The sequence below is a fragment of the Mytilus trossulus genome, chromosome 6, assembly GCF_036588685.1.
Source record: "Mytilus trossulus isolate FHL-02 chromosome 6, PNRI_Mtr1.1.1.hap1, whole genome shotgun sequence".
NCBI classification, from domain to species: Eukaryota; Metazoa; Mollusca; class Bivalvia; order Mytilida; family Mytilidae; genus Mytilus; species Mytilus trossulus.
The window spans coordinates 54,888,344-54,916,007 of NC_086378.1; the positions used below are offsets into that span (position 1 = coordinate 54,888,344).

The 27,664-nt window shown below is 31.9% G+C and overlaps 1 protein-coding gene across 2 annotated transcripts in view; it reads left to right on the forward strand.

The window, feature by feature from the left end:
- Positions 1–27,664, forward strand: part of LOC134721550 (vitamin D3 receptor B-like) — a 91,474-nt gene that overhangs the window by 47,607 nt on the left and 16,203 nt on the right. For both annotated transcript variants that reach the window (XM_063584644.1, XM_063584646.1), the window contains one exon: positions 23,549–23,704. In XM_063584644.1, the coding sequence (XP_063440714.1) occupies positions 23,549–23,704 (156 nt within the window). The remainder of the gene's footprint in view (positions 1–23,548; positions 23,705–27,664) is intronic.

The window sequence follows — 27,664 nt, forward strand, 5'->3', positions numbered from 1 at the left end:
GAAAGGCCTTTGATACAGTATGGCGCAAAGCGCTTATGTTTAAATTATTTAATTTGGGTGTCAAAGGGAAAGCATGGTCCCTAATTAATGATATGTATAGTAAAACGCAAGGTTCAGTTGTTGTAAATCAATGTAAATCAAATAACTTTGTAGTCAAAGAAGGTGTTAGACAAGGAGGGGTATTGTCTGGTTTTTTATACTTAGTATTTATTAATGAACTTATTAATGAATTGGAAAGATGTAATAGAGTCACTGGTGTTAATAGTATAAAATGTTGCGCACCATCACTTGCTGACGATATTACATGTATTGCTACAACACCACAGCGTTTACAACACATGCTGGATATATGTACGAACTATTCAAATAAATGGAGGTTTCAGTTCAACGGAAAGAAATCATGTGTTATTCAATTTTCAAAATCCTCAATAAAAACAGACTATGACTGGAAAATTAACCATGAATCTGTACCTGTTAAAGACAGTCATATTCATCTAGGCATTGAACTAAACGGAAAATTAAACGCACTTGCACGAACGACAAAAGCTTGTAGGAAGGGTAGAAACACTTATTTTGCAATTGCCAACTTAAGAGGCGATAATACGAATCCTTTAGTTCTCGTCAAACTGTACAAGTCAGTTGTAATTCCAACTTTTTTATATGGCTGTGAAGTTTGGTGTGACCTGAAGAACCAAGATATCACATTACTGAATAGACTTCAGCATTTTGTTGTAAAACACGTACAAAAGTTTAAGATGTCAACAAGATCAGATATGTGTGAAAGCATGGTTGGACTACGTAATATAATCTGTGACATTGAAAAACGTAAACTATATTTTTTGGGAAAACTTTGTAAAACGAAAAACTCTTATCTTGCAAAACAAATCTTTCTACAAAGACTTTATTCGTGTCTGTTAGATGGACGAAACCATATTGGATTTATTCCGGACATATTAAACATTCTATGTAAATACAATCTGTATGAATTTCTTATAACCTATATGAGTGATGGCAACTTTCCTGATAAGCTGCAATGGAAACGTATAGTTGTAAATGCAGTTGATTCAAAACATGATAATGACTGGCTGATTCGCATTAATTCAGACAATGACTTTAAGAGGTTTAAATATATTCATAAATCCGTATCTGCAGCTCATGTGTGGAAATTCCCCGCGATCAGCTCTGAAATTCGCACTGCATTGTTTATGGGAAAACTTATATCTACCGCTCCAAACCACGTTTTCAAACTTTGTGAAATTTGCGACCGTCTGTTCACTGACGTTTTCGTACATGCATGCTTTGGCTGTACGTGTACATCAAATATGCACAGCATTTGGATGGACTTAATAATAGAAAACTTTTGTCTCGATCTATATGTTGAACTAAGTGAATGTGATGATGATTCCTTATATACAATCTGTCTAGGAAAAAATCCTTCAACCATGCTCAGTGATCCCGACTTAGAGTCATTCAAGCGACTTTGCTACATCCATGTAACAAAATCTGCATCCGAATACAATCGTCATTTGAACTATATAGTATAATGCTAGCACATGTAATATCGACAGCACGTGATATAAACTATTTTGCTCTTGAACTGAGCATTTTCATTTATATGTAAATATTGCGTATTGCTTACAACTTTATCATTTATATGTTCTGCTATTAATGTTTTAATGTATTGTTCATGATTATATAATTCATGTAATCTCTGTAAAGAGGAAATAAAGATATGAATGAATGAATGAATGAATGAGTATTCCGTCTTTTATAAAACATTATACGTGTATCTGAAGAGAGAAGTTGTATTAGAATTACATTTTACACCGATATCAATATGTTGGGTGTAGAATCTATTTTCAAAACTGTGTTTATTTAGAAAACAGAGATAACATGCCGAACAAATTTCTGCATTTTTCACCATTGTTTCTAGTCCAAATAATTATGACGTCTTGAAAGGCTATTATATTTTTTTTCTTTGACGCCTTACTTCGACGTTGATGTAAGGCGTCAAAGAAAAAAAATATCATAGCCTTTCAAAACGTCATAATTATTTGGACTACATTGTTTCAAGACTGATAATCATATAATTTAGAGTATTTTAAAAAGACCATAATTGATATAAATAAAAATTATTCAAGGTAACCTTATAACTCATACTACACTCTTTATGTGCTAAATATTTCGCCAATCTTTTATCTCTTGTTAGTCTTAACGGAAATTACAGGTTTGCGAAGAAACATTTATTACGTCCTCAATTAAGATGGTAGTGCAATACTAGTCCAAATAATGCAATACATGTATTAAAGATATTAATATTAAAGAAATATAAAATATCTGATAAAGTAGTAAAAGCTACAGGTATACATAAAAAAATGGCTAGACGAAACAAATATTTTGGAGAATTTAGGAATAGTCCTTGGAAACTCATTATCAAATCACCATTCAGTAAATGACTCAATTATATTTGTTTTAATTTTAATAATACCTGCGTATTAAGATAATTTCGGAAGTGTCTGCGTTTAGAAATATAAAAAAAGCACTTGTTCAAATCTGATGAAAATCGAATGGAAAATCGTATGGTGTGAACAGAACGCTGTACGATTTACCTGTGCGACGGTGTCAAGTCGAATGGAAAATCGAACGGAAAATCGTATCGTGTGAATGCACCTTAACTCTCATATTGGGTCTGGTTGTGCCCGTTGTCAGAAAATGTTCATCTTTTTTTTCTGCATATAGTATGATGATTTCAGGGGGGGGGGGGGGGGGGACAGATATGTTGGCAGGTAGGGGAAAATGGTGTTCATGTTTTGTGGTAGGTCTAACTCAATACCTATTGTTTCTGGGGTATAAACTTAAAATCAACGTATTTTTGATATGCTTCTTCAACCATTCTGGCTGAGGTGATGCCACTGCTGGTGGACATTTCATCCCCCATGGTCACTATCAACAGCCCTGTAGTCATGCCAGTTGTCAGATAGTTTATGTTGACATGAAATATCATTGACAGTTCATTTTCTGTAAATTTTCAGGTAATTTTAGCATTATTCCAAATTAAGGAACTGGAGCCAGTTTCAGCAAATTTACATGTCCAGAATCTGGGTGATCTTTCAAAGCTAAATGATGCTATATATATAGATAAACTATAATGTTTCCAGTAATTAAATTTTTCAGGTGTATTTTTACATTCAGGTGTCAACATTTATTTCTGTAATTGTTTTCCCTCAAAATCAATTTCAATTGACTGGTCATTTTTTGCCTGCATTTGATACATCTAACATGCCTAAGGAAATAATCCAGGATGTGAGTTGATGTTTATAAAATATATTGGCTTATTTAGTCTTAATTGTCAAATTCTAACTTGAGCTTTCAGGTATTTTATATTTTTAACTGTTGGCTTGCATTTTGTCTGACTGCATTGTTGTAAAGTTAAAATGGTTACATCAAGCAAGAACAAAGCAATGTATAAACTTTATTCATGTTAATTTTGATTAAATGTTTCTTACTGTTTTTCATCTGAGATTTATTAAGGAAATTAATGCACTCTTTCTAAGAAAAAAACTCACACAAACATTATTACATAAATCTCACCTACTTTTATGAGCAGTCATTGCAGAAAGAAAACAAGAATAGCTCACATGTAATTTGTCATTATTAAAACTACAACTTGTAGACATGAAATCAGAAAATGTCACACATGTAAATATTTTTTTCCAAACTTGACATATTATTTAATCTTGTACAGGTGTTTCTAAAGGCAGGTTTGACATAAAATCAAAATTTGTGCATCAAAAATATTTAATTATAGGTTTTGATGAAATACCAAATTATCATGCCAACAATAGCAAATATATAATTACATGCTATAGGAAATGCTAATTCAAACAAAATATTGTTAACATGCTTTAAATATGCATCAGTACCTTTTACTAAGATGTTTTTTTGTTGTTGCTGAAAATGTCTTTTCTGCAGTCAACAAAAATTCTTGCCATGTCATAATGGAATATGACTTCTAAAATTCCAAAATTTTGTAAACATTTGTCAGTTCATTTCAGTGGCGGATCCAGAATTTTTCATAAGCGGGGGACCACTGACTGACCTAAGAGGGGTGGCGCCGCTCCAGTCACGCTTTAGTGATTCTCAAAAGGGGGGGGGGGGCCCTAAATCCGCAGTTCCCTTACGTAGTTTCATTGCACTTTGTTTGACAACTCATTTTATGGTTGTTGATTAGACCATGGTCAACCATGGTCACAAAAGTGAGAAAATATAGATGACCATGGTTATCAATGGTTAGTGATGGTAACCATGGTCAACCATTGTCACAAAAGTGGGAAACCATAGTTGACCATGGTTATCAATGGTTAGTGATGGTAACCATGGTCAACCATTGTCACAAAAGTGGGAAACCATAGATGACCATGGTTATCAATGGTTAGTGATGGTAACCATGGTCAACCATGGTCACAAAAGTGGGAAACCATAGTTGACCATGGTTATCAATGGTTAGTGATGGTAACCATGGTCACAAAAGTGGGAAACCATAGTTGACCATGGTGTTTAATGGTTAGTGATGGTAACCATGGTCAACAATGGTTGCATCTTGACCCTGAAATCAAGAACAAATTGTTCTAGAACCTTCAATCAAGAACAAATTGTGTTTTAGACCCTGAAATCAAGAACAAATTGTTCTTGGACCTGAAATCCAGAACAAATTGTTCTAGAGCCTAAAATGAAGAACAAATTGTTGTTCTAGAACCTGAAATCAAGAATAAATTGTTCTTAACCTGAAATCCAGAACAAATTGTTCTAGAACCTAAAATCAAGAACAAATTGTTGTTTTAGAACCTGAAATCAAGAACAAATTGTTACAGAACCTGAAATCAAGAACAAATTGTTTTCTAGAACCTGAAATCAAGAACAAATTGTTCTAGACCCTGAAAATAAGAACAAATTGTTCTAGAATCTGAAATCAGGAACAAATTGTGTTCTAGAACATGAAATCAAGAACAAATTGTTCTAGATCATGAAATCAAAAAGAAATTGTTCTAGAACTAATGGTTATGAACTTTCTTAGTGATTCAAGAACAGTTCTTGATGTTCTAGAAAAGTTTTACAAAGTTCAAGAACTAGAAACCTGTTCTAGAACATTTTTCACAGGGAAGGAGATTGGTCTGTTGGATAGTTATTATTAACTGGTACAAAAACTTAAAATTTTACAAAATACATGTAAACATAAAATATAAATGTAAAAATATCCATAATTTTAATGGACTTAAGTATAAATCTCCTTTTACAATAGTCCACCATGCATATTACTGATTTCAGTTATTTGACCAGTTTCTTTTGAAAATTCAGCTTTTGTGTTAGAATGTACTTGATGACTGCAAGGATTTTTCATACTATGCAAGTCCTTGATGACTATATATATTAATGATTCTATACTAAAACAAAGAAAACATCTGCTTGAAAAGGAAAAAATAAATTAAAAATGGAAGTGTGAACAGGTGAAGAAAATATAGATGAAAAGTTTTTTTTATTGTGTAGGTTTTAGATATCAAATTCTACAACCTACTCTGAATCCGTAATTGCCATATAAACTTTACTGCTTTGTTGTCTCAAAAGTACTGGCAATAACTGATACATAGATATATAAAAAAGAAGATGTGGTATAATTGTCAATGAGACAACTCTCCACAAGATAGCTCTTTTGTGAGGTATTGGGCATATAATATCTGACATCATTTTTTGATGCTTAGGCACATTCATTTTTTGTCAGACCATCTTCTAAATTGAGTGAAAGTCCACTCATCAATATCAGAGATGAGTTTAATAATCAGAAAAAATCTTAAATGTTGTTTTTTTCATGAGGGGGACTTAAATGTGAAAGATATGTTATACTTATTATGTTTGGGAGGAGAGCTTGCTTTCTAAAGGTTCTTTCATATTACACATTGTAACATGTTATGGTACTGTGTAAAAACCCTGATATAATACAGATATATGTCAAATCTATATGTGTTAGGAATTATGCAATACCAGAATGTTAACAAGCATTAATGGCATTGGCATTGCACAAGACAACACAAGTTTGATTAATAGATCATGGCTATGACTAGATTGTGGTTCTTAAGTTTTGCTGAAATGGATGCTCTAGTTTTTTAACTCACATACATTGTATGGTGCTCACTTTGTTTGTGCTGAAATTTCATTCTAGCTATTACTACTATCATCAGTTACTCCAAAGGATATCATCAGTTACTCAAAAGGCTATCATCAGTTACTCCATAGGCTATCATCAGTTACTCCATAGGCTATCATCAGTTACTCCATAGGCTAGCATCAGTTACTCAAAAGGCTATCATCAGTTACTCCATAGGATTTATTTGTGTACCCTTTTCTGTGATTCCAAACAGTTGTTGGCTATATAATGTTGGTCTCTATAACTTGTGACATGATTGTTATGCTAGATTTAAACATCTCTTATTTATGACATGATAATTATCAAAAGTACCAGGATTACAATTATGTCATGAGTATCATGTCAGATATAAACAGAGATCTAAGACTTGTGACATGAGTGTAAAAATATACCTAACATTTACAGATCTTTTTCTAACATCATTAGTCTTATGTCATATAACAGATCTCTGCCTTCTGTCATGAGTGTTAAGTTGTATAAACAGATCTCTGACTTATGTCATGAGTGTGATGTCATATAAACAGATCTCTGACTTAAATGTCATGAGTGTTATGTCATATAAAAAGATTTCTGACTTATGTCATGAGTGGTATGTCATATAAACAGATCTCTGACTTATGTCATATAAACAGATCTCTGTCACTTATGTCATATAAACAGATCTCTGTCACTTATGTCATATAAACAGATCTCTGTCACTTATGTCATATAAACAGATCTCTGTCACTTATGTCATATAAACAGATCTCTGTCACTTATGTCATAAGTGTTATGTCATATACACAGATCTCTCTCACTTGTGTCATGAGTGTTATGTCATATAAACAGATCTCTGACTTATGTCATGAGTATTATGTCATATAAACAGATCTCTGACTTAGGTCATGAGTGTTATGTCATATAAACAGATCTATGACTTATGTCATTAGTGTTATGTCATATAAACAGATCTCTAACTTGTGTCACGAGTGTTATGTCATATTAACAGATCTCTGACTTGTGTCATGAGTGTTATGTCTTATAAACAGATCTATGACTTATGTCATTAGTTTTATGTCATATAAACAGATCTCTGCCTTGTGTCATGAGTGTTATGTCTTATAAACAGATCTCTGACTTGTGTCATGTGTGTTATGTCATAAAAACAGATTTCTGACCTGTGTCATGAATGATAACATATGTCATATTAACAAATCTCTGACACTTATGTTATGAGATCTCTGACTTATGTCATGAGTGTTATGTCATATGAACAAATCTCTCTGTCATTATCAGGCTTTTTGTGAGTGTTATTTTAGAGATCCTGAGACTTGAGACTTGAGTGTTGTGTAAGATATAAATAGAGATATCAGGCTTATGTTATCAGTGTCAAGTCAGATTGACAAAACATCACACTTGATTGCACATGAATATTCATAAGTCTAATGATGTTGGTTTAAAACAGAAATTAGTTTGATTATAGTCGTCACTTCTACATTATTTTCATAAAAACTGAATTATATCATAAAGAGGGTGCTGTACCATGACTTTTAATTGGTTCAATTACTTTCATTTAAATAGTTGTCTCATTGGCAATTATACCGTATCACACATTAGGGTGAAGGCTGGTGAAAAACTGGTAATGAGAATCTGATGTACAGTAGTTGTCGTTTGTTTATGTAATATATACGTGTTTCTCGTTTCTCGTTTTGTTTATATAGATGAGACTGTTGGTTTTCCCGTTTGAATGGTAATTTACACTAGTAATTTTGGGGCCCTTTATAGCTTGTTGTTCGGTGTGAGCCAAGGCTCTGTGTTGAAGGCCGTACTTTAACCTATAATGGTTTACTTTTTAAATTGTTATTTGGATGGAGAGTTGTCTCATTGGCACTCACACCACATCTTCCTATATCTGTTATGAACGCAAACACTATTCATAATATAGAAGATACCTCACACATAGGAGGATTATATTAGTTAAATGGATTTAAATCCTTCATCTTAAACACGTTGAAGGAAATTTGATCGTATTTATAGTTTATGGAGTGAAATTTAATGACATGAAAGTTACTAGACCATCATGAAAAAAATGAAGGCATGATTATCGATTTCATGGCAGTTAGGCCATGCAAAAAAGAAATTTGCTTTCCCCTTAACCCTGACTTGTCTCTTATTATCCTCTGAGTCAATATATTTTTTAGATAGATGAACAAAATAGAACAAGAATTTCCAAATGACGCTTTCATTGTCTGATAATTTCTTAAAAAAGGAATCTAAAAAATTGTATGATTCATATAAGTTAAGACTTAAGCTTATATCAGATATTTATCAAGATCAATTGTGTCACAAAGTTTTTTTCCCAGAATTATTGTTAGTGGTTTAGGATTTTTTTTCTGTACAGCAAAACTGCATGTGTCTCAATCCTTTGTTTAGTTTTTCACCAAAAAAATCAATTTAAATAAAAAATATTTCCTGCCTAATTCAGAGTGTTGATTTTTTCTGTGTTAGGGGAAACTTAACATTTATTTTTCAATGGCCTTACTAAGATGTCACAACCTTGGGATTATCAAAAAACTATCAAAATTTGAAAGTCCTTGGTGGCATCTGGCTTTATTACCTTATACAGAATTATTGTATGTGAACGGATTTAACATAATTTTCTACTTTTATTACGTAATGGCTAACTGTAACCATATCACATATTTATTTTATAAATCTGAAATTAAAACTTTTAATTCGATTTCTGAAATAGTTTTTCAAGAACTGCCATTATTTCTTAAGTAAAGTATAGATTGAAATATAGTATTCCTTAGTTCTAGTAAATTTATTTTTCAAAGTTTTAGGTGAGTTTTTCAGACAAACCGGCTACTAAAATCAACATGTTATGTAACTTGTATTGAATATATTCATTTGTAAAACATCAGTAAAGTTTATATTGTATTGTACTTACTGAAATTCTTAAATTGAACAATTTCACAGTTTGGGGTTTAAAATAAACTTGATTATATTGCTACTAAAGAAAAATAAAAGTTGGAATAAAAAAAAAAACATTTCAATTTCAAATATTAGAAAAGCTAACTCAAGATTAAATATTTATGTATTTAAAACTTTTAATCTCAAGACTTTCAGGAAATATATGCTCTTAGGTGACAAAGTTTATATAGAGGAAAAGTAAATTCACAAAAATACTGAACTCAGAAGGAAATTCAAAATGTTAAGTCCCTAATCAAATACAAAATCAAAAGCTCAAACACATCTAACCAATGGATAACAACTGTCATATTCCCGACTTGGTACAGCCATATTCTAATATACAAACTGGTGGATCAAACCTGGTTTTATAGCTAGCTTAACCTCTCACTTGAGGGAAATTTTCCTGATGTTTATCCAAAATTGGATGATTTCAGTATTTTGATTAGACTAACAGGGGCGGATCCAGGATTTTCAGTTATGGGGGGCGCAAAGTTTTGTTTTCGCCGAGCGGATCGAGGCGAAAAATTTTTGGAGTTTTTTTTAGGTAAAACTATTGAAATATTTTTCTAAAGGGGTGAAATGTAGATATTTCGAACTACGAACTATTGTGTGGTAAAATTAGCGAGAAATTAAAGTTTCAAGCTGAAACCGCATTAATCCACACCTGACAACAATCTAGATAGACGGGCGGACAGACGGATGCAAAGTGAGACGAGACAGATCACAATTGCTCACCTGACCAATATATTTTCAAACGAAAATTTCTACTTTAACCAGTTATTTTTAATTGTCCTTTCATACTATCTGTTTTTTACTTTTTGATTTTTTGGAGGTCGTGCGACTGCCAGACTTCACTGTGTTCGCCACAAACAACTAAAATCAGAATGAGATGCATTTACGCAGTTATATTTATTTTCTTGGGATCCCAAGCATACAGTAATACAGTACAGAATTCGGCTAAATATTTAGGTTGCAAGTGAGATATAAATAATATAGAAACAGAGAAACAAATTAATAAACTAACCTTTCGCTTGAAACAGTATTTCTATCTTTCATTACGGATAATATAAAAGAATCTCACTGTTTTCTTGACCGTGTCATGATGAAATTGTGAAAGTGAGTAAGGGATGTTTTGAAACTTCGATTATCAAACAAATTGATTATAAAAACCGCAAATACAATGTAACATTTGTTTTTACTTTAACTGCTCATAACCTATTATATTTGTCATCAAACGCAGCTCCGCGTTTGACACCTTCCTTTCAAGTTATGTTTAGAACTTTAATAAAGCGTAGGTCAGTTGATTAGTAATCACGTTGATTCTGTTAAACTGACTGTTTTATATACTTTGAATGGTAAAAAAGATTGAATGAACTCTTCTGATACTTAAATATGTTGAAGTCAACCGATGCTTTGCAAATTTTAGAGGGGGCGCACGCCCGCCACGCCCCCCCCCTAAATCCGCCCCTGACTAAAATTGAAATACATAATTATAACTGTTTCGCACCAAATATAAATGTAATGATAAAACACACTGACTGCTTGAAAATCTTTTTGGTTGAGAGTTAAATGCTCTATATTATTTGACCCAAAATCTCATTTGAAATATACCTGTAAACATTGATACTTAAATTTAGGTGAACAAACTTTTATCATCCAAATGAAGGAGAACCCATTATCATTAGTTTTAGTCAAATCTTTTCAGGTGACCTTGAAATTTCTACAGGTTAATATATGTAAACACTCCAACATGACTGAGGTATGAGACTGTTGTTATTATCCCTTTTCTGTTGAAAAAATTGGCTTCCATGATAAAAAGAAATAAAGGAGGTTAGTTTGACCTACTGAACAGATCACTTATTGCTAAGGGAAAAAATGTACATGATTTCCCTGTCATTCTTAAAACTATTATTAAATGTTTAATATAAAAAGTATATTTTGGTATCAATATCTCAAGTAAATCAATGTTATGCAGTATATGGGAAGACTTAAAGACGTGATGGTCACGCTAAAGTAAGATGGTAATAAGATAAAGTGCAATGATTGTATGTTTGCTTAAGTCTAATGTGAACACCTCCTTACAGTCAGCACTGTAAACTACAAATACCAAATTTGTTCATTGTCCAAATGTGTAACATTTATTTGTATATTTAAAAGCGAGAGAAAGGCGATGTTTGCTGAGCTTTCTCATTTTTCGTAGTGTCAGTAGTAAGTACAATTACATGTTATAATTTCCAACAATGTACAAACTGAATGTTTTAGGCGACGTTATAAGTTAGGATTGAAAACATGTATCTTTATTTGACCAACGTTACTTTTTTTCAACAACATTTTAACAAGGACAGCAAAGTAAACTGCAACGTTAACAATGATTGTTTTTAAAATGTATTTGTTTGCCAATAGCATTAATAGAAAGGAGGATACAGGATATCTAAGTGTATACTAGTTTGTATCTATATAGTTTTAAAAAAAAATGGTTGACTACAGAATACATGGCTGTTAACGTCATAATCCAACTATGTTTCTTACGTCTATACTTTCGCTGACCAATAGACTTTAGCAGTGTATGGCAGCATCACACTTTAGCATAGAACATCACACATTAGCATGACCATCGTACTTTAGCTTCCCCATTGCACTTTAGAGTCCAACATATATAAGTAAGACCAGGAATATTGTATATTCTCTTAGAACAGTTCAATCAAGCTCAGACTCAAATTACGAATTTTATTCCAGAAAAAAACCCAACTGAGGGAATAAATTAATATATAATGCAATCAATGGAATATTGTGTTCATGAACAGTGAATGTCAAAAGATACTTAACCTAGAAGTTCATTTTAATAATATTTTATTGATGTTTATATAGCATGGCCTATACATGTATTCATACATATATACATATATATATGGAAATTGGTACATCATGTAATGTTGTAATTGTAACATAAGGAATTTTGTAAAATGTTTTTTTATGGATGAATGATTGCTATCAAGTCTAGCATATTGTATTTTGCATAAACCAGTTTCAGTGCAAAAAGGTTAAACAGTATATGTATTGTTACTATGTACTATGGAGTCTATGGCCATTGGCCAGATTTTGTAATTGGAAAACAGATTTGTAAGAGTACATTGATGAAAAGTGACAAAAGTTTTACATGTTTTTGGTAATTTATTATCCACAGAAATGTATGTATGTTCTAAAAAATAAGGTGAGCAGGTATAGGTGAAATTAAATTGTTTTGATGTCCTTCAGCACAAAGCTAGTTTGATAAATGTAGGTTACCTTTGTTAAAACATGAGGCCTATTGCATTCCCAAACTTTTTTTTTTTTTTAACCCTATACCCATGTTTTAGAAACTTCCAATTTTGGCCAATTTACTAGTATGTAAAAGATGCCATATTTGAGTTGCCAAATCTTTTAAACCTATGGTTCAAATCTTTTAAATTTTTTACAAGATATTTAGGTTGGCCTAGTTCATCAATGAAAAAAATTAAGAAAAATTAAACGACAGGATTTTTTTTGGATATAGTGTTAAGAAAGACGATTGGACTTGACCACTGTGCAGTGGACATGAAAAGAGGGGAAATGCTTATAAAAACAGTTTTATTATTATTTATACTCGGTGGTTGAAATTTGAAGTTCAATCTTAGGTATTCATAGTACTGTGGATTCATCATGTTCATTAGTTCTTGCCAAGAATCTCTGAGTGAGGTACCAGTACTAATTTTTCATCTGGAAACAACTTACATTTTTATGGATTATTGATTTGATGTTGATATTCTAAATTCCACATGCAATTGCCTAAGAAAAACTGGTAATTTGTTAAACTTTTGAATTCATAATTCCCCTGGAAATTGGCATCCCACAAATTATAGTAAAACCTTAGTTATTTAAAAAATTTAGATTTAGTAAAATTTGCCATCCAAAATAAACAATAATTGAAATATAAATGTTGTACAATAGACAACAACCCAAGAACACTAAAAAAAAAAAAGAAAATCTCGTTTGAAGGTTTAGGACATGAATTTATTTTGATTTTGAAAATTTAATCTGTAACTAAGTAAGATATCTTATTAAGATTTTTCTCCTCAATTTCTTCTGCTTAAAGTGATGTATGAGGAACATTGTTTCATTAGTTTCATATTGCATAACATTGTCTTATAATCCTATAAACAAGTTTGGTGATGAAATAATATTGATATTAAAAAGTGTCTGAAATGTCAATCACCTCAAATTTGAATAGAACATTTCCTGACAGCTACTTCCTTAAAATAACTGAAGAATATAAAATTGAATTAAGTAATGTCTCAGTAAGTTCTTTGATCAAGTGAAGTTTAACATGATAATAAAGTCTAGAGTACACGACTACACGGAAGACATATTTCATGTACTTGTAGGTACACAAGAAAGTCATTTTCTTTACACACTGCAACATTTCAAACAAGGATTAAAATAAAAAAATACAATTTGCATTTGCCACGTAAAGTTTTCCTGAATTGTGACTCTGCCCTTTTGCTATTCATAACAGCAGTCTGTTTTTTCATATAAATCCTCTACTGGTTTAGGTTGAACAATTTGCATCAGAATTGACTTGTTTCATTTCAGTACTATCTTTGAAGCTCCTCATCAAAATAAATTATAGTTACTTAGCTGTGCTTATTTAGTTACACAGGCTTTGGAGTATCACTGTGAGTGTGTGTGTGAATAGCAATGGCTAAAACATTTAACCAAATTGCAGATTGAGTTCTTCTCCCACAAACTGATCAACTGGTAAAATATTCTTACTATAAGTGAAAAGTTGTAAGTTACGAAGTGAGTACTGTGAAAAAGTAATGCTTATCATCCAGCTCCTGAGTTAGCTCATACCCATAGCCAGGGGAGTGGGGTTCAGGAGGTTTGGACCCCCACCCCCCTTGAAATCAAATAAGTACTGTAAAAATCAATTTTCTTTCCAAATTGTGACTTAAAGTTGAGTTTTTGAGTCCAAATAACCCCTCCTTGGAAATTTCTGGCTAAGGGCCTGTAGCTGATGTCTTTGTCATGGATACAGAGTTTACCATATTTTATCTGTTAGATATGGGCAGTCAATTGTCTCAATTGTTGCTGTATTGAATTGTTGACCACTCAATAAGACCTCACTTTTTTGTTTTTTTGTTTCCATGTATACTGTAGTCTAAACTCATCTTTCTGTTTTAATTAGTTCCCTCTCTACAATTAATTAAAGCAATAAAACTTGAGCTACTTATTCCATTTTGTAATGAATCATATAAAAATAATGAAATAAATTATTTTTGGAGTGTTTTAGATAAATCATGTGCTTTTGATTGTTGTTTCAATTAGTTTGGCATAACCAGTATGTCTTTTTAACTGTCTGCACTTTACAACCACACAATCTTTAATTTTCAATTCAAACAGACGTTTTCTTGTTTAATTGAATGGTCCTATTAAAAGCTGATTGTACATTTATTTGCTGCCCTTCATCTGTAATGAAAATGATAAATATGCTAGATACACTGACTGAATCTATGATGGATGATCGAAGCTTTAAATTTTCTACTTGACAACATCTATGTATGTTTTCTCATAAAGTTAAACTTAGTTTATCAACAGGTTGTAGGTGTTTCTATGGGCACCAATTGTGCCCCTTTCATAGCAGACTTCAGTTATGCAACTTGCATGTTAGTAACTGCTATTAGTCCTTTGATTTATGTGCTTTAAGTTTCTTCTGTTATCTATTCTAACATTAGACAACTAAACCTTCTTTCAAAATGAATTTTAATATGCATATATGTTTTTTTAAATCTACATTGACAAGAGGTATAAGGAGGAGGGGATAGAATTCACAAAACTGTCAAAACATGTTTTGCACCAGTCCAAAGTCAAGCACCTGAGTAACCTAAAAATAATAATTAGTCTTGTATTTCTTTTTTAAATGAGTTTAATTATACATTTCAGTGTCTAATGGATAGTCCAGTTTTGCTAAGCTAGTACAATTATTTACAGGGCAGCTGAAGCCCACCATGTTTTCTGAAGATCCATTGGTGTCACCCTTGTCAGTTTTCTGCTCTTTGGTTGGGTTGTTGTCTTTTTGACATTTTAGACTTCAATGAATTTAATCTTAACTAAGTGTTACCATTTAATTTTCAAGTTGGCGTTCCATATTTTCCATATACATGTAAGTTAAAAATCTCTACTTGATTTGTTCAAAGATACAAAGAATTGGTTTCAAAGTTTTTACCTGTAGAAACCTTAGTACAAACAAGATATCACATTATAATTTTGTTGTAGATGACATTTTTCATATATAGATATAAAGCCTATAAATTTTTATGAATGATTCACATAGACTTATTGACATTTTCAATGATCTTCATTTTCAATTTAACACTAAATCTGTCTTGAATCTATATCTGTCTAATATGTGCTGACCGATATATTTGCTTGGAGAAAAAAATGACTTGTTTACAGTAAAAACTGAAATTGTCTGAACAAATTTTCAGTAGTAACAGTTGCAACTTGTCAAATAAAATTAAGAATGGAAATAGGGAATGTGTCAAAGAGACAACAACCTGAAGGTGGAACAGATAACAGCCAAAGGCCACCAATGGGTATTGTACTTTATGTCTTTTGTCTTTTGTAAGATGTTTTTTGTTCTAAATGGTTGATTTAATAAGTTTATCCCTTTTAGCTCACCTGGCCCGAAGGGCCAAGTGAGCTTTTCTCATCACTTGGCGTCCGTCGTCTGTCGTCGTCCGTCGTTGTCCTGCGTCCGGCGTTAACTTTTACAAAAATCTTCTCCTCTGAAACTACTGTGCCAAATTTAACCAAACTTGGCCACAATCATCATTGAGGTATCTAGTTTGAAAATTGTGTCCGGTGACCTTGCCAACCAACCAAGATGGCCGCCATGGCTAAAAATAGAACATAGGGGTAAAATGCAGTTTTTGGCTTATAACTCAAAAACCAAAGCATTTAGAGCAAATCTGACATGGGGTAAAATTGTTTATCAGGTTAAGATCTATCTGCCTAGAAATTTTCAGATGAATCTGACATTCCGTTGTTAGGTTGCTGCCCCTGAATCAGTAATTTTAAGGAAATTTTGCTGTTTTTGGTTATTATCTTGAATATTATTATAGATAGAGAAAAACTGTAAACAGCAATAATGTTCAGCAAAGTAAGATCTACAAATAAGTCAACATAACCACAATGGTCAGTTGACCACTGTAGGAGTTATTGCCCTTTATAGTCAATTTTTAACCATTTTACGTAAATCTTAGTTATCTTTTAGAAAAATCTTCTTCTCTGAAACTACTGGGCCAAATAAATTGAAACTTGGCCACAATCATCTTTGGGGTATCTAGTATAAAAATTGTGTCCGGTAACTTGGCCAACCAACCAAGATGGCGGCCATGGCTAAAAATAGAACATGGGAGTAAAATGCAGTTTTTGGCTTATAACCCAAAAAACAAAGCATTAAGAGCAAATCTGACAGAGTTGAAATTGTTGATCAGGTCAAGATCTATCTGCCCAGGAATTTTCAGATGAATTGGATCATCGGTTGTTAGGTTGCTGCCCCTAAATTGGTAATTTTGAGGAAATTTTGCTGTTTTTTTGTTATTATTTTGAATATTATTAGCTCACCTGGCCCGAAGGGCCAAGTGAGCTTTTCCCATTACTTTGCGTCCGGCGTCCGTCGTCGTCCGTCGTCCGTCGTCTGTCGTCCGTCGTCCGTCGTCCGTCGTCGTTGTTAACTTTTACAAAAATCTTCTCCTCTGAAACTACTGGGCCAAATTAAACCAAACTTGGCCACTATCATTATTGGGGTATCTAGTTTAAAAAATGTGTCCGGTGACCCGGCCAACTAACCAAGATGGCCGCCATGGCTAAAAATAGAACATAGGGGTAAAATGCAGTTTTTGGCTTATAACTCAAAAACCAAAGCATTTAGAGGAAATCTGACATGGGGTAAAAATGTTTATCAGGGCAAGATCTATCTGCCCTGAAATTTTCAGATGAATCGGTCAACCCGTTGTTGGGTTGCTGCCCCTGAATTGGTAATTTTGTGGAAATTTTGCAGTTTTTGGTTATTATCTTGAATATTATTATAGATAGAGATAAACTGTAAACAGCAATAATGTTCAGCAAAGTAAGATCTACAAATAAGTCAACATGACCAAAATGGTCAGTTGACCCGTTTAGGAGTTATTGCCCTTTATAGTCAATTTTTAACCATTTTTCGTAAATTAAAGTAATCTTTTACAAAAATCTTCTCCTCTGAAACTACTTGGCCAAATTAATCCAAACTTGGCCACAATCATCATTGGGGTATCTAGTTTAAAAAATGTGTGGCGTGACCCAGTCAACCAACCAAGATGGCAGCCACGGCTAAAAATAGAACATAGGGGTAAACTGCAGTTTTTGGCTTATAACTCAAAAACCAAAGCATTTAGAGGAAATCTGACATGGGGTAAAAATGTTTATCAGGTCAAAATCTATCTGCCCTGAAATTTTCAGATGAATCGGTCAACCCGTTGTTGGGTTGCTGCCCCTGAATTGGTAATTTTGTGGAAATTTTGCAGTTTTTGGTTATTATCTTGAATATTATTATAGATAAAGATAAACTGTAAACAGCAATAATGTTTAGTAAAGTAGGATTTACAAATAAGTCAACATGACCGAAATGGTCAGTTGACCCGTTTAGGAGTTATTGCCCTTTATAGTCAATTTTTAACCATTTTTCGTAAATCTTAGTTATCTTTTACAAAAATCTTCTCCTCTGAAACTACTGGGCCAAATTGAACCAAACTTGGCCACAATCATCATTGGGGTATCTAGTTTAATAAATGTGTGGCGTGACCCTGTCAACCAACCAAGATGGCCGCCACGGCAAAAAATAGAACATAGGGGTAAAATGCAGTTTTTGGCTTATAACTCAAAAACCAAAGCATTTAGAGGAAATCTGACCAGGGTAAAAATGTTTATCAGGTCAAGATCTATCTGCCCTGAAATTTTCAGATGAATCGGTCAACCCGTTGTTGGGTTGCTGCCCCTGAATTGGTAATTTTGTGGAAATTTTGCAGTTTTTGGTTATTATCTTGAATATTATTATAGATAGAGATAAACTGTAAACAGCAATAATGTTTAGTAAAGTAGGATTTACAAATAAGTCAACATGACCGAAATGGTCAGTTGACCCGTTTAGGAGTTATTGCCCTTTATAGTCAATTTTTAACCATTTTTCGTAAATCTTAGTTATCTTTTACAAAAATCTTCTCCTCTGAAACTACTGGGCCAAATTAATCCAGACTTGGCAATCATCATCTTTGGGGTATCTTGTTTTAAAAATGTGTCCGGTGACCCGACTTTCAAATCAAGATGGCCGCCACAGCTAAAAATAGAACATAGGGGTAAAATGCAGTTTTTGGCTTATAACTCAAAAACCAAAGCATTTAGAGCAAATCCAACACGGGGTAAAATTATTACTCAGATCAAGATCTATCTGCCCTATAATTTTCAGATGAATCTGACAACCCGTTGTTGGGTTGCTGCCCCTGAATCGGTAATTTTAAGGAAATTTTGCTGTTTTTGGTTATTATCTTAAATTTTATTATAGATAGAGATAAACTGTAAACAGCAATTATGTTCAGCAAAGTAAGATTTACAAATAAGTCAACATGACCGAAATTGTCAATTGACCCCCTAAGGAGTTATTGTCCTTTATAGTCAATTTTTAACAATTTTCATAAAATTTGTAAATTTTTATTAACATTTTCCACTGAAACTACTGGGCCAAGTTCATTATAGATAGAGATAAATGTAAGCAGCAAGACTAGTAAAGTAAGATTTACAAACACATCACCATCACCAAAACACAATTTTGTCATGAATCCATCTGCTTCCTTTGTTTAATATTCACATAGACCAAGGTGAGCGACACAGGCTCTTTGGAGCCTCTAGTTATAGATAGAGATAAACTGTAAACAGCAATAATGTACAGTAAAGTAAGAACTAAAAATGAGTCAACATGACCAAAATAGTCAATTGACCCCCTGAGGAGTTATTGCCCTTCATAGTCATTTTTTAACAATTTTCACAAAATTTGTAGATTTTCACTAACATTTTCCACAGAAACTACTGTTATAGATAGAGATAATTGTAAGCAGCAAAAATGTTTAGTAAAGTAAGATCTTCAAACACATCACCATCACCAAAACACAATTTTGTCATGAATTCATTTGTGTACAATGTTTAATATTAACATAGACCAAGGTGAGCGACACAGGCTCTTTAGAGCCTCTAGTTCTGTTTTTTTTAGTTTTATCTGCCGACAAACAACCTCAACATCATTATATTTCTGTCCCAATTCAATTGTGTGTATTGTCGGTTGCTGTCTGCTAATTTATTTTAAAAAAACTCTTTTTAGCATAAATCAGACGGTTGTTATTCTCTTTTGAAATGTTTGCCAGTGCTTTTAACAGCTTACTTTATGGTATTGGTATGTGATTTGCTTATTGTTGAAGGCATGAGACAGTGTCCTATATTTTCTAACATCCTAGCTCCTCTTCATGTTCTCCCAGGTCACAGGATAGATCAAAATGCATTGATAGTTGTCATCCCACATTTCATTTACTGTGAATGCACCATATTAGAGATTTATTACTTAGGTTATTATATCTGGGATATTTGATAAAATAGTTTTACAAAAGTCTGTGCCTATAGAAAATGTGTACTTAGTTGGACATTAAAATTTTAGGTGCACCTAGCTGTCCTGATATCTATACCACCGGAATGATAATTAATCCACAGTGCATTGTCTTACATTAACCTATATCTCCTTTTATCCCTTATCAGACTTAAATCAAAGTATAAAAAAAGAATGTCATAGAATTAAATGATGAGTTAATTGCATTGCTGACTATGTAGTTATGACATGTATTCTCTGTTGTAAAGATACCTGTTGTTTTCTAAGGTTATGTAAGATCTACCAGTACATGGTGGAAAGGAAAATGCATTAAATAATTTATTGTTATTTTGTGTATGAAGAAATATTTATAATAATAACACAAGGATTATAAATGTACATGTGAAAAATCTGTTAAGAAATTGCATTTGCAGAAGAGCTGCATTCATGATTGAACTTGGATTAAAAGTTTTGAAAAAGGTATAGATGATAATTTTAGATAGTCAATATTATCTTACTCATGCAGGCTTTGTAAGTTTAGATTTCACTTTCTTCATTTTGATCAATGTTAGCTTTGAAAAATTATTAAACATTATATAGTTCTTTTTTGTAAAAAAAAAAAAAAAAAAAAAAAAATTGACGGGAAAATAGTCTTTGGTAAATATTTCTTTTTTAACATTTTTAAAAGAAAATATTTCTCAGCCTGTCTGAGTCAGAACTAGTTTAGTGTTATATTCTATATGATGTTCAAGAGCTGGAAATTGATTATGAGGTCCTCTTGCCTATTGTTGTAAACAGCATGTTGATCATTTATTTGCAGCATTGCATAATTTTGTCTGGAAATTATTGACTATCAAATCAGAAACATATATATGATTGTCTTTGTGAATTTTTTCTAATTACAAACCAATATATATATATCAGTCTGGGATAAAATTTCTTTGAATTTATATGGCTTGTGAAGCCTCTTTGCATGATAATTTTACTGACTCAACAACATTTTAACTGGCCTTGGCCGTAAGGCTTGTGGTAAATTACGAAGATAGAATTATTAAAAATGATTTTAACGGTTTTGTGAAGACTTTGAAGTTTACCTTGACATGTATGTAATACAGGCGTTACGTAACAGTCCTTTTTCTGTTTTCAATCATAATATGGGACAGTTATTACATATTTATTTATAGTTTAATGTTATTGAATTGAAGCATAAATATAAATTGCAGCCAATTATTTAGAATAACAGATCATTTATTAAATTGTGATTTAATGAAAAACTTTGTTTTTTTCTTAAATGACTTTCTGCATTTTGCACAAATGTGCATGTTTTTCTATGAGATATACATTTGTACAGGCCAACGACCGGTAATGTGTACAAGATAATGGAGGTAACGAGTTATATCTTTATTAAACATATCTGACAGGCATGGTTGCATGCACATGGTTGAGATTGCTAGATTGTAATGAAATGAATGATATAATTTCTAACAGTTTGCAATGACATATTGACATCAGACTTAGTAAAGAAGACATATTTGATACTTAGCTAATTTGAAAGGGATGTTATTTGGAGGAAAAGACATATTGAATTTATTGAATAGAATTACTGTTTATAAAATAATCTAGCTGTGAATGACAGTTATGTTGCATGTAAGGATGGGAATACATATATATTTGTTCTTTTTTTGTGATGAAAAAGAGATAAAAAGGGTGTTTACTTGCAGTCTTAATTTATTTTTTAGAGATTAAGGAAAGAGAAGATGGTTTAGTTCCGTTTTTCACTTTAAAGTGTCTGAACATCAACATGATCAAGGATCATGTCCTTCGAAGAATGATCTGTTAAAGGTGTACGATCAATGCATATAGTTGCTTAATAATACCCTTAGGCATTTGGCCTCTGAAGGATAGTTGTCAAATTGGCAATCACATTACATCTTCCAATCTATGTCATTTTGTCTATGGCAGATAGTAATATCTAATATCTCATTCACAGACAATCTCAATTAGCATTATTATTTGTTATGACTGTTACTTTCTTTAAGATGGTTTCCTTATTATGAAATATACATAATGTATAGATTAAACTTAAGGTATGTCAATGAACAGGGCAGATCCAGCCAATTTAAAAAAAAAAAAAAGGGGGGGGGGGGGTCCCAACCCAGGACAAAGGGGAGTTCTAACTATATGTCCCCATTCAAATGCATTGATCCGCCAAAAAAAAAAGAGGAGTTCCAACCCCCAGAACCCAATCCCACGGATCCACCAATCAATGAACAGTAACCAACTATTCATGAAAAGAATTTAAAGGGGTCAACATGGTACTTCCTACAATAGATAAAAGTCAATACCATAATTATGATAAGCTATTGTTTTAAAGGAATTCAGCAAAAAGGCAACCAAAGGATTGTAGTTTTCACTAGTTCATAAATCATCAAACAAAATGTTGTAACATTGAATATATGGCAAAGTTTTACATGTAATAGTATTGGTATATACTGTTGTTGAGCAAAAATATCTGTTCTGTACAAATTCAGTTTCTGAGCCAGATGGATTGATTGTTGGTTTACTGAGTCTATCTAAGCAACAGATGTTACATACACACTATATAGAAGTATATATTCTGTTATTGTGTTGATAGAGTCCTTAGACCCCTGTCAAAATACAACCATGGTTACTATTGCTTACCATGGTCAAACCATGGTTGGATGTGGTTTACAGCATTGTAACTAATAACTTAAATGAAAATGAAAGAAATATTACAAGGTTCATGTTTTTATGGTTGTTACATTCAGAGTAAAGCAAATTTATTATACATGTATTAAAAATTAAAAAGACAAAAACAAAATAAGGAGAAAATAGCAAGAGTTAATTTACAACAAAAGAAGTTTGAATTTTAGGTTCAGCTATCTTAACGAATGTTAAGCATTGTTTGGGAAAAACTGCTTGCTTGAGTTGACTTTACACTTGATAAACATGAGTTACACACAATTGTGAACTTATGGTTTCAACACCAAAACATGTTTTTGTACCAAGACATGTATAAAAATATATGTCACTAACCCCAAGTCTTTTTTAGAACATTAATAAATAATCGTAGACATATATTGGTTTCTGGGACATTTGTACCCTGTTGAAAAAATTAATTGATTGATTTGACTATTTCTGATGGCAATTCGTGTTTTATGTAAGAAAAAGTAAGATGATATTTTGTGTCCCTAACATAGCAGGTGTTCAACTAATAAAATGTCTAAAAGGAAGATGGCCTATTATTATGCTGACTATATGATGTCTAAGGTACTTTTTCATATTTAGAATTTAATAAATTTATGTCTTTTTAACGCCACCTTTTAGCACGCCTTTAGGGCTATTTGGTGGCGACCAGTTTTTATTGGTGGAGGAAACAGGAGTGCCTGGAGAAAACACCTGACATTCGATAGGAAAACTGAGCGGGTTGTTCTAACTTACAACCTCAGTGTTCACTGTCTAGTAATTACAGTTGTAACTACTTAGACCACTCAGCCACTGAAGCCCCCTCATATTATGATTTTATCATAAGGATCCATTTATTTGACCTTAAAGTAATAATTTAGGATGGCTGCATGTTTAATATACACAGCAAGTGTGACACACATGGTCATTGAATTTAAACGAACTTACATTTGATGAAAGAAATCTATAATGACTAATTGTTTCTATCTTTCTTCTTTTATTTTCAGGATGTTGAGGCGGAAACAGCTGACTCTGTTATGTCTCTGTCCTTACAGAAAAAGGACAAGATATGCCTAGTGTGCGGGGACAAGGCCCTTGGCTATAACTTCAATGCTGTGTCCTGTGAATCATGTAAAGCATTCTTTCGTAGAAATGCTCATAAGGTACTTATAAGAATAACAATTCTAAATTTTAAAATACAGTACAGTTACTTTTTATGCTCATAAGGTACTCAAGATATCACAATTCAAAATACAGTACAGTTAACAGGCTATTATTTGAACTTGGAATTATTTTTAATTATAGAATTTGCATAATTTCTTGTGCTAGAAATTTTTAATGAATTCCATGTTTATTCTGTATTATAATGTTCTGTGCTGCGCACAACACTTTCTATTACAAAGAAGATGGTACATTTTCAATAGAATGTACTGTGCCGTGCACAACACTATCTATACAAAATACAGTGTGTTGAAAGCGTTATGCACCACTCAGAACAATAATGATACAGAATAAACATGGAATTTATCAAAAAAATTAAAAACAAGAAATTATGCAAATTCCATAATTAAAAAAAATTCCAAGTTCAAATAATAGCCTGTTCAGTTACTTTTTATGCTCATCAGGTACTCAAGATATCACAATTCAAAATACAGTACAGTTACTTTTTATGCTCATAAGGTACTCAAGATATCACGATTCAAAATTCAGTACAGTTACTTTTTATGCTCATAAGATACTCAAGATATCACAATTCAAAATACAGTACAGTTACTTTTTATGCTCATAAGGTACTCAAGATATCACAATTCAAAATACAGTACAGCTACTTTTTATGCTCATAAGATACTCAAGATATCACAATTCAAAATTCAGTACAGTTACTTTTTATGCTCATAAGATACTCAAGATATCACAATTCAAAATACAGTACAGTTACTTTTTATGCTCATAAGGTACTTAAGATATCACAATTCAAAATACAGTACAGTTACTTTTTATGCTCATAAGATACTCAAGATATCACAATTCAAAATTCAGTACAGTTACTTTTTATGCTCATAAGATACTCAAGATATCACAATTCAAAATACAGTACAGTTACTTTTTATGCTCATAAGGTACTCAAGATATCACAATTCAAAATACAGTACAGTTACTTTTTATGCTCATAAGGTACTCAAGATATCACAATTCAAAATACAGTACAGTTACTTTTTATGCTCATAAGGTACTCAAGATATCACAATTCAAAATACAGATCCTGTTGCTACTGTTGAATGATTATAGAAATAAGGAGATGCGGTATGACCAATCATTGCCAATGAGACAACTGTCAAACAGAGTTCAAATAAAGGAAAAACAAATTAGAGGTCACCATATGGCCATCATAACAACAATGAGGAAAAAAACATACAATATGTCAGTAATTAACATCCCAAACACAAAAATGTTAAACTAACGACCTAATTAATACAGTACAATTTATACAAAAAAAAAATATAATAAAAAGGAACGAATGACAACCACTGAGTTATTATGCGTCTGGCTTGGGACAGGCAGATATAAAATGTGTCCCAGTTTAAAACAAGTATTGTAATGCTTTTTAAGTGAAAGTTTATTTGTGATGTATACATATATGGTTTGAACGTAGTTTTCAATTTAGACTCGCATATATACATGTACAATATAAGGCAAAGGCCAGAAATATTTTTTTCATACGAGGTTCAGAAACTGGAGAATAAAGGCAAGATATTTTTCATTGATCAAATATTGTTTTTATACTAGGACTATTAAAATGCTACTAATATAATTAAGATTTGACCTAGAAATAAAAACTTGTTTTCTATCGCTAAACGAGCCCTTAGATTGTGAAGAAAAGTGAGATGACATGAAATCTTCATTCACAATATTTAACTTTGTTACTATATATGAAATGAAGACAACAGCAAGTTAGCTAGCCTCAGTTTGCATGTTATTTTTTTTTTTTATAATGAATTGTTTATATTGCCCATAAACAAGTTTGTGTTTGTAATTGAAAAATTTCAAGAATAAGTGTTATTTTTTTTAGAATGATATGTTACATTTTCCATGAATAAGTTTGTTTTTTCATAAACAAGGTTAAAGGTCAATGACCTAGCGAATCCTTCCATGTACAGTTTGATGCAAGAAAAATACATTAAAATGTCTGACTGTTTGACATTAATGCAAGGGATGGGATTTTTATTACAAAGTATTGGAAGCTGAAACCATATAAGTTGTAGATTAAAACCAGTCGTCTGGCCGTGGAATAGCTATATAAAGGCTTAGGGACTATAAGAATTTATGATATTACATTAATTCCAATGAACTAAGGCAATTTCCCTGTCCATTAAAAATTCAAAAATTACTGCTGAAAGAAATTATACAATATCTTACAATCTTAGATCACCCTTACAAAATTCTTTGTTGCCTCCAAAATGCCTGTAAGGTTGGGTAGGTAGGTTACTAAGGGTTTGTAAAATACTTTTTGGCCAGCAACATAAGTTAAAAAATGTTCAGTACAAGAAAACAATGTTTTAGGGTAGGAAAATATTTCGAAAAGAAATTTTAACTGATTTGTGTCATAAATATTTTTGGGTAGGCTGCTTTTAAGGTGGGTAAAGCAACTTTGAACAATTTAGATTTTAATTTTTGTCCTTAAATAAAACAAAAGTCATATGACAATCTATATAGGTATAATGTCAGTGATGTTACATCATAGTGGGAATACAAGAAAAAAGGAACAAAAAGAAATCTTGAATTTTATACAAGAGCTGTCATTTGGTGAGGTAAACATGAGGTTTTATTGACCATTAAAAAAATTAATATATTATCACAGAGGCCATTGGCCAAATGAATATTAAGTTTTTAAAAGTCAATTAAAACCACAAACATTTCTTAAGGTGAATTATGCTGTTTTATTCAAAATCCAAAATCCTCCTAAAATAATACCAATAAGAATTTAAGATGGTACCTAACACTACAGGGAGATACCTCTGTAAAATCAGCTAAACGTTTGAATCAAATTGTATTGTTAAGAAAAAAATTAAGCTTCTCAATGATCAAAATTAGTGTTTGTCAAACTGCTATATACATATAACCAGTGTAATTTTTCTGATAAAACGGTTGGTTAAAACTTTTTTGAAATTTTTATATTTTTGTCAAAGGGTCAAAGTTAAAATACTTTGTCAAATTTTTATGAAAATTAAACGAGCCAAATTAATTTAAGTGAAAGTGTTGGGTACCACCTTAAATCTACTTTATCTACATTATAAGTAAATGTAATAAATAGAATATTTAATCCAAGAGTTTCTTGTTAGTTCTGAGATACATGATTTTATAATGATAAATGATAGAAAAGATATAAGAGATGTCTTTTTAACATGTTAATCATCTATATTTCTTGTGAACAACTGTGTTGCAGCATTAAAAAATGCACCAGAGATACTATTTATAGTCACATGATTTTAAAGAATTAGGCTTACTATAGAAAAAGAAGATGTTTATTTCCATTAAATGGGCTCACAAGGAACATTGTACAATATAAGACATAAATAAGACAATAAAAAAAAGAAAATCAATAGATATATAGATTATTGTTGATCATCTCAACGAGATTTATTTTCTCCCTTGAGCCGGTTTGGCAAAAGTGAGAAAAGCAATGGAGTTGTGATGACCAATGATAATCTTTTTATCACTATTTTAACTATGATGACGTTGATAATTTCATGTCAATTTCATTTTGCAACGCCACGTGCCTCCTTAGATTCTAGCGATAATTTTCCATCTCAAGTGTGAAGCATGATATGAAAAATTATGACACAAAAAGATCAAAGGAAAAATTCACAAAATAGCGATATAAAGACAGTATAAAGAGTTTGAAATCATGAACTACACAATACATAAATATATATATATATATTCCCTTCTTCTCAGGCACACCTTAACATGAAAAATTTCTAAAATAAATTGGCAATGTATTGGATCTTTAGCTAAACTGTAAAACTGAATTTATAAGATACCAAGGGAAGGACCTGCATCATCATCATCAGCGAGGTGGGAGATAGACTCAAATGGAATACATGAATGTAAAATAGATTGTA